Source organism: Vulpes lagopus, chromosome 2 (genome assembly GCF_018345385.1).
Source record: "Vulpes lagopus strain Blue_001 chromosome 2, ASM1834538v1, whole genome shotgun sequence".
Taxonomy (NCBI): domain Eukaryota; kingdom Metazoa; phylum Chordata; class Mammalia; order Carnivora; family Canidae; genus Vulpes; species Vulpes lagopus.
This window is the reverse complement of record NC_054825.1, coordinates 108562240-108574424: the sequence shown is the minus strand read 5'-3', so window position 1 is coordinate 108574424 and position 12185 is coordinate 108562240. Positions and strand designations below refer to the sequence as shown.

At 36.3% G+C, this 12185-nt stretch overlaps 2 protein-coding genes across 3 annotated transcripts in view; both read right to left on the bottom strand.

Annotated features, from left to right (window-relative positions):
• PACRG (parkin coregulated) overlaps positions 1-12185 on the bottom strand; it is a 521176-nt gene that overhangs the window by 303056 nt on the left and 205935 nt on the right. The gene's annotated exons all lie outside the window — the stretch shown is intronic.
• LOC121485026 (14-3-3 protein zeta/delta-like) lies at positions 3106-5148 on the bottom strand. The gene has a single exon (XM_041744988.1). It carries the CDS (start codon positions 5146-5148, stop codon positions 4507-4509), a length of 642 nt encoding a protein of 213 aa, XP_041600922.1. The 3' UTR covers positions 3106-4506.

Here is a 12185-nt window from a genome sequence, read left to right as displayed (position 1 = left end):
AATCTTGACGTAGGGTGGTGGTGTCAATCCTCCAACTCTTTCCCCCAATATTGTGTTGACTATTCTGGGTCCATATAAACTTTAGAATCAATTTGTTGGATCCATAAGATAACTTGTTAGGAGTTAGATTGGGATTGTACTGCATCTGTAGATCAAGTTAGGAAGAACTCACATCTTGACAACATTGAGTCTTCCTGTCCATGCACATGGAGTACCCCTCTATTTATGTAGTAGTTCTTTGATTTAGTTCATCATAGTTTTGTAGTTTTCCTCATATAGATTTTTTTTCTTCCTCATATCGATCTTATATACATTCTGTTAGATTTATACCTAAGTGTTTCATATTTTAGTAGTGATCCCTTCTCTCCATCAAAGCCCAACATATGTCCTTAGTGAAATTTATCCTAAATTCTTTTTCAATCTAAAAAATAATTGTTCCCCATTCCTGCTTTATATCCTCATGACACTTTACTTGTATTCCTATTGTAGCAATTGCAACAGTATGTTTTTTATTTTGCAGTATGGTTTATTATGGATAATTTATAATGAGCTTCTTAAAGGTAGAGCCATATATTGCTACTATTTATATCAGGCTTTGTGTCCACCACAAGGTTGATACTTAGCAATGTTTATAAAGCTATATTTAGTTTCACTGATGCAAACCTGACAAAATCAGATCTTAAATGAGCTAAGTCCACCCTTTTTTTTTTGCATTTAGTTTTCTAACTGTAGGCTGTATAGATAAAATAATATTTCCCTGTTGTTTCATTGTGTTTCTAAAAGGAAAAAAAGAATTGATATATAAATATGCTTAGAGATTCTTTTTTTAAAAAAAATTTATTGGTGTTCAATTTGCCAACATATAGAATAACACTCAGTGCTCATCCCATCAAGTGCCCCCATCAGTGCCTGTCACCCAGTCCACCCCCCCCCCCCCCCCCCGCCCACCTTCCTTTCTACCACCCCTTGTTCGTTTCCCAGAGTTAGGAGTCTCTTATGTTCTGTCTCCCTTTCTGATATTGCCCACTCATTTTTCTCCTTTCCCCTTTATTCCCTTTCACTATTTTTTATATTCCCCAAATGAATGAGACCATATAATGTTTGTCCTTCTCCGACTGACTTATTTCACTCAGCATTAATAATACCCTCCAGTTCCATCCACATCGAAGCAAATATTTGTCATTTCTAATGGCTGAGTATATTCCATTGTATACATAAACCACATCTTCTTTATCCATTCATCTTTCGATGGACACCGAGGCTCCTTCCACAGTTTGGCTATTGTGGACATTGCTGCTAGAAACATCGGGGTGCAGGTGTCCCGGCATTTCACCGCATCTGTATCTTTGGGGTAAATCCCCAGCAGTGCAATTGCTGGGTCGTAGGGCAGGTCTATTTTTAACTCTTTGAGGAACCTCCACACAGTTTTCCAGAGTGGCTGCACCAGTTCACATTCCCACCAACAGTGTAAGAGGCTTCCCTTTTCTCCGCATCCTCTCCAACATTTGTGGTTTCGTGCCTTGTTAATTTTCCCCATTCTCACTGGTGTGAGGTGGTATCTCATTGTGGTTTTCATTTGTATTTCCCTGATGGCAAGTGACGTGGAGCATTTTCTCATGTGCTTGTTGGTCATGTCTATGTCTTCCTCTGTGAGATTTCTGTTCATGTCTTTTGCCCATTTCATGATTGGATTGTTTGTTTCTTTGGTGTTGAGTTTAATAAGTTCTTTATAGATCTTGGAAACTAGCCCTTTATCTGATACGTCATTTGCAAATATCTTCTCCCATTCTGTAGGTTGTCTTTTAGCTTTGTTGACTGTATCCTTTGCTGTGCAAAAGCTTCTTATCTTGATGAAGTCCCAATAGTTCATTTTTGCTTTTGTTTCTTTTGCCTTCATGGATGTATCTTGCAAGAAGTTACTGTGGCCGAGTTCAACAAGGGTGTTGCCTGTGTTCTCCTCTAGGATTTTGATGGAATCTTATCTCACATTTAGATCTTTCATCCAATTTGAGTTTATCTTTGTGTATGGTGAAAGAGAGTGGTGTAGTTTCATTCTTCTGCATGGGGATGTCCAATTTTCCCAGCACCATTTATTGAAGAGACTGTCTTTCTTCCAGTGGATAGTCTTTCCTCCTTTGTCGAATATTAGTTGACCATAAAGTTGAGGGTCCACTTCTGGATTCTCTATTCTGTTCCATTGATCTATGTATCTGTTTTTTTTTTTCCCATCATCAATATTTATTGAGCATTTACAGTGTACTAGGCACAATAGAACATACAGAAAACATTGTCCCTGCTCTTGTGGAGCTTACATTCTAAAAGAAAAAAAAATACACCTCTTTTAAAATGGTATTTTTGGGGGATCCCTGGGTGGTGCAGCGGTTTGGCGCCTGCCTTTGGCCCAGGGCGCGATCCTGGAGACCCGGGATCGAATCCCACGTCGGGCTCCCGGTGCATGGAGCCTGCTTCTCTCCCTCTGCCTGTGTCTCTGCCTCTCTCTCTCTCTCTGTCACTATAATAAATAAATAAAAATTAAAAAAAAAAATAAAATGGTATTTTTGTTTGGTGTTTTCTGCAAGGTACTGAGGAAATAGTCTGTAGGGTGAGCTTTGGGTATAACTTAGCCCCATCATTATTTAAAGAGAGGAAGATGAAGGATTTTAAAGGCAGACAATGACAGACCATTCAGGATAGGTAGGGCTTACAAGGAGATAAACACAATCTCATCAACTAAGGAGAGATTTGCTGCAGTAAATAGGATGAGGGAAATAGTTTGTGGGATGCAAGCAAAGGAAGCAAGGTATCCTTAGACATTGAGTGGAGCCAGAAAGATCATGCGGCCTTTTATCCAAGTACATGGCCACCAAGTAGGAATGGTTGGTGACAAGACAGAAGGCTAAAAAAGGTAATCCTGTGCACCTGACAGAAAGAATAAAGGATCAAAATTGAAGGCAGGCTATAACAATATCAAGAAATTCTTAAAAACAAAAGTGATTTGGAAGCACAAAACTTAGTTAATGCTACCCAATGTCATGATGGGCCAAGAACATTGTGGCTTCCTAAGTTAGAAAATACCATATACCAAAGTTTTAAATGGAACACATTACTTTTTTCCCATCAATCCCGTCTCTGAAAAAAAGCTTTTTTTCCCCCCCAGGGTAGGGGAGGAATATGGGACATGGTTGGGAACAGTAGTAGTTATATTAGTAGTATTTTGTTATGATAAACTTTGTATTTAAACTTGGTAAAAGCCCATTAGCTGCCAAGAGGGAATAAGGAATAAATTTCCAAAAATGTACAATTTCCTTTAAAGAAGTTTCAGAACCAAGAAACTAATTTACATGAAAAGCTGTAGAGAAAGTAGTTGAAAAGTCCATTCATAAAACTTTTATTCCACTTACATGAACTTAATACACGTGTTCTTAACAATTATGCTTGGATTGTTCATGAAAATTTCATAAGACATTAAACAAAGCTAGCCATCATCTCAAGTTATTTCCCTGTTAACTATTTTTACAGCACATGCATGTTAGGCAAGTATCAAAAAAAAAAAAAAAAAGAATCACAAAAGCAAAAAACCAAAACAAAACAAACAAACAAAAAAACCCTAAAAAAAAAAAAAAAGTTAAATACATGGGATTTTTGTTTTGCTGCTATGCTTGATATACATAAAGTAATGGATATCAAGCAATTCATTTTTACTGCATCTTTACTTGTACATTTGTTCTTAGGTTGTCTAAAACATTTAAATACAAATAAAAGGAGTGTAGCAAAAATAATGAAAGCAAACAGCAGGTAACTTTACAAATAATGGAATGTGAACCGTTTCTGCCCTTATCCAGAGTAAATTGGGTCACAACTAAAGGAACACTTCTGCAACTGTAGTCAAAGGTGTGCACATTGAGAATGAGTATTCCACAGATACTTGTGGTTCACATGTAGTATCTATGGGATACCCATTTCTACTACAGCCTTGTAAGTGCTCTAAACCTTAAAGTATCCACAATAACTACACCTGTATCTGGAACCAATCCAATTATCCCTTTTACTCCCCACCAGGACAAACCAATATGTAGGCAGTTTTCTTTGCTTAGACATGGAAGCAGTTTTAACACTGGCCCTTGTGAAGCCACAATGTACCAAAAGTACTATGCCAAACATTTATAACTAGTATAAAAATTCCACATCCCCATATTGGCCACCTCAAGATGAAAACAGATAACTCCCTAAATGTTAACTGGCTCTACTCCCCTAATATTCAACATAAAAACCACATGGGAAATATAGAAATTCAAATAGAAGTAACATAAACCTGTCATAAATCGTAAACAAAAAAAACTATTTGTGGGACAGCATGAATGACAAATGGTCTACTGTGTAAATTTTAGAATGAGGCAGACAAAAGTTGGGAGGCCGGTTAATTTTCCCCTCCTTCTCCTGCTTCAGCTTCGTCTCCTTGGGTGTCCGATGTCCACAATGTCAAGTTGTCTCTCAGTAATTGCATTATTAGCGTGCTTTGTATGACTCTTCACTTAATGTATCAAGTTCAGCAATGGCTTCATCAAAAGCTGTCTTTGCAAGAGAGCAGGCTTTCTCCGGGGAGTTCAGAATTTCGTAATAGAACACAGAGAAGTTAAGGGCCAGACCCAATCTGATAGGATGTGTTGGTTGCATTTCCTTTTTGCTGATTTCAAAAGCTTCTTGGTATGCTTGTTGTGACTGATCCACAATCCCTTTCTTGTCATCACCAGCAGCAACTTCAGCCAAGTAACGGTAGTAGTCTCCTTTCATTTTCAAATAGACTTTGCTCTCTGCTTGTGAAGCATTGGGGATCAAAAACTTTTCCAAAAGAGACAGTACATCATTGCAGATATCTCTTAGCTCGGTCTCAATTTTCTCTCTGTATTCTCGAGCCATCTGCTGTTTTTTCTCAGCACCTTCCGTCTTTTGCTCAATACTTGAGACAACCCTCCAAGATGACCTACGGGCTCCTACAACATTTTTATAAGCAACTGAGAGAAGATTCCTCTCCTCATTGGATAATTCAGCTCCTTGCTCAGTTACGGACTTCATGCAGGCTGCCATGTCGTCATATTGCTCAGCCTGCTCGGCCAGTTTGGCCTTCTGCACCAGCTCATTTTTATCCATGACTGGATGCTCTTGACTTTCAAGTGCAAACCCTTCTGTGCGCGCTATCCGCAGCCACCCTTCCTTGGCTCCTATGTGTCTGTTTTTGTGCCAGTACCACACTGTCTTGATGACCACAGCTTTGTAGTACAACCTGAAATCTGGGATTGTGATGCCTCCAGATATGGTTTTCTTTTTTAAAATTCCCCTGGCTATTCGGGGTCTTTTCTGATTCCACACAAATCTTAAGATAATTCTAAATAAACAAGCAAACAAGTGTATATAACCAGGGTACTATTATTTTCCCATAATTCTGCCATATTTATGATCTATGTCTGAACTAGTCTTATTTGATCCTGATAGAAAAACATCATGACAGCATCCATTTGGAATATTATCTCAATGTAAGGCAAGAAAGCAATTAGATTTCAACTGCTTTGCTGAAGAGCCAGAGAATTGAAAATGTTCCATTGTTTATTTTGGGGGACTAGTTAAAACAATGGGAAATTGGATGACATGGGCATAGACTTGTGTTTGACATTGAATGAGATGAAATATGTATGCAATATTATTAAAGTATGCCAGTAATTACACTGGAAATGTGTGTATGTGTGTTTCACATAATTTCAAAGAGAGCTAGTATTGAGAAGACCTTGAATTTTCTTAACATTATGAATTTGCTGAATGAAAGAAGTTACTGTATTGGCCATCTATTAAATGCCACCATTAAATTATATAGATTGCTAAAACTCTCAGAACTTCTTTCTTTCTAAATATAAATTTTGGTAGTTTTTTATTTTCTGATAATTTTTTAAGTTTTATTTTTCTGGTCTGAACATTATTTGCCAATATTAGATTTTTACAGCCCTGGGTGGGTAGGGGGAGAGTTTAGTACCTGTAAATTAGTATTATTTAAGTAATCTTTCTAATTACTGTTAAATCGAAAGTATATAAGTGATATTAAAGTTGCATTAAGCTACCTATCTTTAGTATTCTCTGACATACACATTATTTATCCAAATAAAAGAATACAGCAAAAAAAATGACTACTCACTTGAAGTGAAACTAAAAAAATCATATAAATTATAAAATTATATTAAAATTCCAAATGTCTAAGAGATGAAATTTCATCAAACAATTTAAAAGTAATTTAAATTTATTAGCATCATTTTAAAAAGGGCTATCAAATAAATAGGAAAAAGTAACTCACTCTTCTTTTATACATAGATACCATTTACTAGAATCACCTAAAATAGGATACAATTTGAAAGCTAGAAATAAAAATGGACCATTTGTGTAGATTGACTGAGATATCTCTGTAGAGAAGAAGGAAAATTGCATAAAAAAACTAAAGCTAAAAAAGCCATTCTGTTTCAGTTCCCAGCTCAAAATCAATTCAATTTGACATTTATTGGGACCTACTATTTGCAAGGCCCTGTGCTAAGTGCTATAGCAGATGTAAAATTAGCAAGATATGAGTTGACTCTGAAGGACCTAATAGGCTAGGAAATGGGATAAGACATCCTGAGCAACTAACCATAAGATTATATAGATGTGCTAAGAAATATGATGGAAATAAAAACAAAAGCTTTGGGTCACAAAGATAGCAAGACTCATTCAAGCTTAGAGACTGGAGGAACATTTAGTGAAAGAGGAGATCTTGGACTGGGACTAGAAGAATGGGTAGGATTTTGATAGAAAGTAGTAAGATGGCCAGGGGATGGGCAGCAAGAGGGCTTTTTAAGCAGAGACAAAGGTGAAGAAAGAAATAAACTCCCAGAATTTAGACTGTGTTTGGGAATTAGTAATAGTCTGTTTTGGTTGGAGCCAAAAATTGAAGAGGAGGGTAAAGGAATCTTGCACTGGCAAAGTTGGCTGAATTACTTTCAAAACTTTAAAAGCATATTCCTCTTAAGAAATCAGGTGATGCTAAAGATTGGGTATTATCAAAATAGTGGGAAAAAATAGAAAACAAGACACAATCAAAGAATATTTGTTATAAACTTATATTCAATTCCTTTTACTGAAAAAAAGTCAGAGGATTAGAATGGAGGTTTATAAAACCTATGCAGTTACATGCAATTGATGAATTTGAAAATTCATGCACTTTTAACTGGGAAGAAGTTTCATCTGATTCTCCTAACAGCTTCTCACCCTTAAAAATGGTACAAATCTGTGGTCTGGAGGAACTTGGTCAGTAGAAGGAAACATGGTATTATTTGGTGAGTCTAAATTTTTATTGCTTTGGTTTCCCACCATATGATACAACTTATATTGAATTTCTCATACTCTACTATAATCATCATTTTGCTCCAACTCTAAAGAATTGGCATTCTCTTATTCTTTTTTATTTCTTTTCCTACCTTTTTTTCCTGGAAGGGCAAAAATTAAAAGCTTATTAAATAAATCTAAAAAATACAGAGTTCTTTGAAGATAAATGTAATACTCTGGATATGTTTGCACCCATTCCTCCCACAACTGGCAATGTATCTGCCCATATATTCTAATCTGCACACTGTATGTATAAATGTATACCTACCCTGTGTGTGCATGTGTGTGTACATTAGGGACAGCCAGACAGAGACAGGGAAAGAGAGAAACAGAGAGATGTACTTCTTTTTCTTAAAAAAGTACATATTACTCTACACATGGTTATTTTGATTTTAAAACCATGCATTATGGACATCTTTCCAGGTCATCTAATGTATTCTCTTAAATAGTTATAAAATATTCCATTGTATAAATATACTATAATTCATTCAGTCATTTTCTAATTGATAGGCATTCATGTAGTTTATAGTGTCTGGGTACTTAAACTATGTTGTTTTAAACATATTTATACATAGATCATTATACGTGATTAAGATTTTATAGGATTAAAAACTAAAATGATTAAGGTGTTAAAAAAGTACTAGACTTAGTCACATTAAGTCTATAGAAAAAAAATTTTTAGCAATTCATATTCCCACCTGTAGTATAAGCCAATACCTACTTACTACACTATTTTCCCTGGATAATATTCCAAATATCTAACAAGTAAGGCAGGGACATTCAAGAACATTAGGTGTCATGCATCTATTCTCTAATTACTGCATTTTAAAGTTGAAAAGTCTTCCTGGAGAGGAGGGTGGGAAAGTGTTCTTTAAGAAGGGGCTCAAGGTCACAAATATATAAGAGCTGTAATGTTGGCAATCCAGTGGCCATCCTGAACTTACCAAGTAAGTATCAACCTAGCTATGGCTAAGATTGGCTATTAACTAAATGTTTAAACATTCTGCAGAATTAATGACAAAAAAAAATGGTATCTCATTGGTATTTTTAATTTGTACTTCTTTAATAGAGAACAACTTCTAAATATCAACTTTTAAATAATTTACATATATTACTTGGCAAAATCTTTGGTCTATTTTTATTTGTTCTATTTACCTTTTTATTATCAATTTGAGATATTTTTATGTTGGTGATATTTGCTTGCCAAATGTTTACAAATATATTTTCTCTGGGTCTACTCATTTTTAATCTACAGTTAAGGTATCTAAGGTACTGGGTTTGGCTATTAACATAATAAAAAAACCTACCAATATAAATGCTATTATACTCATATTTAATACATTTTTATAGTTTTTTTTAACCTAAGTCCTGAAATTTCTTGCTATATTTTTCTTAGGAACTGTGTAGGTTGTTTTTTTGTTTTTGTTTTTGTTTTTTTAAGATTTTATTTATTTATTCATGAGAGACACAGAGAGAGAGGCGGAGACACAGGCAGAGGGAGAAGCAGGCTCCATGCAGGGAGCCCGACGTGGGACTCGATCCCGGATCTCCAGGATCAGGCCCTGGGCTGAAGGCGGTGCTAAACCACTGAGCCACCCGGGCTGCCCACTGTGTAAGTTTTTTTGTTTTGTTCTGTTTTGTTGTGATTTTCCCGTTTTTCCTTCTAACTGGTCATTGAAATAAAGAAAAGCACTTTCATTTTCTATTTATTTTATATTCATGCATCTTACCAAATTCATTTGATATTTCTAATAATATTTAATTGAATATCTTAGGGTTATTTTGTTGGTATAAAAGATAGTCATATAACAAAATAATTTTCTTTTCATTATCTATGTCATACATTGTACTTTGTCTTGTTACATTCATCTCTTAAACAGTGTTAAATAATATAAATGAAAGCAGGCATATGTGCCTTGTACTAAATTTTACTGACAATGACTTTAGTATTTAATCATAATAGTTGATGGGTGTTTTATTAAGTTTTGTTAAGCAGAAGTACTTCAAAAATTTCTAACATACCTCATTTTTATAAGGCATTTGATACTTTTATCTTAACATTTATCTTTTTTCCTTTGCGGGAAAAAAAAAATCTTTAATCTCCACCTCCTTCTTTTTAGTTTATATCAATTGCTCCTTCTCTTTATTCTGTATTTGAATTTTTGGCTGACCTCAAGGCTTAATCCTTGGCCCTGTCATCTTATTCACACTGTTTCCCCAGAAGCCAGTGAATTGCCTGGGGTTTCAATTAATACCACCATGCCAATTGTCATGAACGGAATGTTTGTGTCTTCCCAGAATTTATATGTTGAGCTCCCAACCCCAATGTGATAGTATTTGGAGGTAGGCCTTTGGGAGGTGATTAGGCCTTGAGGGTTGAGCCCTTATATGAAGAGACACAAGAATTTGCTTCCTCCTCTCTCTGCTCTCCATCACATGAAGACACAGCAAGAAGGCAGCCTTCTGAAAAGCAGGAAGAGGGCCCTTACCAGACACCATATCTGCTGGCACCCTGATCTTAGACCTCCTAGTCCCCTGAACTTTGAGAAATAAATATTTGTTGTTAAGCCACCCAGCCTGTGGTCATCTGCTACTGCAGCCTGAGAAGACTAAAATGCCAGTGTTCTCCTATCTACAAACCTGGCTTTAAGTTCTTTTCCTCACCTTCAGCATTTTATTACCATTTTTTTTTTACCTGATATCTTAACCTGGATTCCTTAACACTAATCAATCTCAATATTTTAAAATCTGAATTATCTTTGTGCTCAACATGCTCTTCTTCCTATGAGTCTCAAGATAGTTAATGACAGCACCATCTACCAAGTCAATTAATCTGGAAAACTGAGAGCTATTTTCAACTACCTCTTTTTACCTTCTCAACCCTGCTCAGCTATAAAGTCCTGTCAACTCTACTTAAAAAATCTCTCAAACTCTTCTCATCTTTCCACCCACAGTATAACTATCTTATTCTATTCTCATTATGCCTAGACTCATCTACACCTTCCAGCATCATTCCACTGCAGTTCATCCTTAGAATTGTTTCCAAAGTTATTTTGTTATAGCACAAAACAGTTTTCCTCTTCTACATAAAAATCTCTACTGGACTTTTAGACTTTCAGAATATAATTTAAATATTAAGCATGGTGCAGGGATGCCTGGGTGGCTCAGTGGTTGAGCATCTGCCTTCGGCTCAGGGCATGATCCCAGTATCCCAGGATCAAGTCCTGCATCAGGCTGCTTGTATGGAGCCTACTTTTCTCTCTGCCTATGTCTCTGCCTCTCTCTCTTATCTATCATGAAGGAATAAATAAAATCTTTAAACCTGGTGCACAATGCCTTTCACATTTTGGAAGCATTACTCCTCCTAATCTTATCTTGTGCCTCTTGCTGCCATTTCTCACTACAGTGAATTGCCCCTGTATTGTCTTCTCAGGATTTCTCAAATATACACTTATTCTTCTGCATCTTTATGCCTTTTCTCTGTTGAGGCTCCTTGTGCAGCCATGGCCTTTCTGTACACTTCCAAGCTTCAAATCCTGTCTCAGAAACCCAGCCCTGTCCAGCCTCCTGTCTCACTCTGTTCTCATAACATAATGTGTTCTCACTGCACGTGGGAACCCCTGAGGGCAGGTTTGTAATTGTTTACCTTTGTATCCATAGCACAGCCCTCAGTAGGTACAGTATTTGAGGGGAGAAGGAAGGAAGGAAGGAAGGAAGGAAGGAAGGAAGGAAGGAAGGAAGGAAGGAAAGGAAGGAAGGAAGGAAGAAATATAGGAAGAGAGTTGAATTGAATTATTTGTTTTAGGTCCAGCTGTTCCTAAAAACAGAGCTAAATCAATAAAAAAAATGTTGAGGTGATTATGAAGAATAAACTAAACAAACCTGATTTTTGGTATCCAAAAATTGTGAACAGAATTGAGTAACTGAGAAAAAAATGAGTAATTATGCCGTATGTCAGCAAACCTAACTTCAGTGAAAAGTGGTTTAGAGAGCAAAAAGAATAAATGGAAAAGCTGAAGTAAAACATGAAAAATGAGTATAGTGCTTTGTGCTTTGTAAACACTTTATTGCATTTAAACTATAAAACAAAGCATAAAGAGCAGATGTCGTGTACAGATGAATTTGGGCAAAGATCAGATGATGAATTTTCTTGTGTAGTCCTATCATACTTATCACAATATCACCTTGTATTTTAAGACATGTAATACATGCTATTCATTTGTTATATATCAGGGCATATTTATGTTTATAATATCACATTCTAGTTATTACTAAGATAATTAAGCTTAGATCATAGTGGCAATTTACCTGAAGGTTACTGGGTCCCTCCCATAGCCTGAGTTACCATCTGTTGGCTCATGGTTCCCAAATATGTATTTTCAGCTTTTTAACCAGCAGACTGACTATCTGGACACAGTACTAGGCATGCTCTAGATATGAGGACATGAGAACATAATAAAGCCAACTCAGATTGCTATAGTGATGCACTTGAAATTCCACCACAACCACTTATTTTCTCTAAGTTTTCAGAAAAAGGCAGAAAACAGCTTTTGAGTGCCAGAGAGCTCATTTCTGTAAGACTCAGTCACAGCAAGCCAGAGCAAGATAGCTATTGTTATGGAGCCCTAACCAATGAGAGTGGCTTGGGACATGGACTCCGGGGGTGATGGTCAGTTTCAAGTCCCACAAGTGCCACTTACCAGTAACTAGTTGTAAGATGGACAAGTGACTTCATCTCTCTAAGACAGGAGGTGACAATATCTACCTCACAAGGCTGTTCTGAGGAT

Excerpts from the sequence above, each read along its gene's own strand:
- LOC121485026 (XM_041744988.1), bottom strand. The coding sequence starts at position 5,148 with ATGGATAAAAATGAGCTGGTGCAGAAGGCCAAACTGGCCGAGCAGGCT.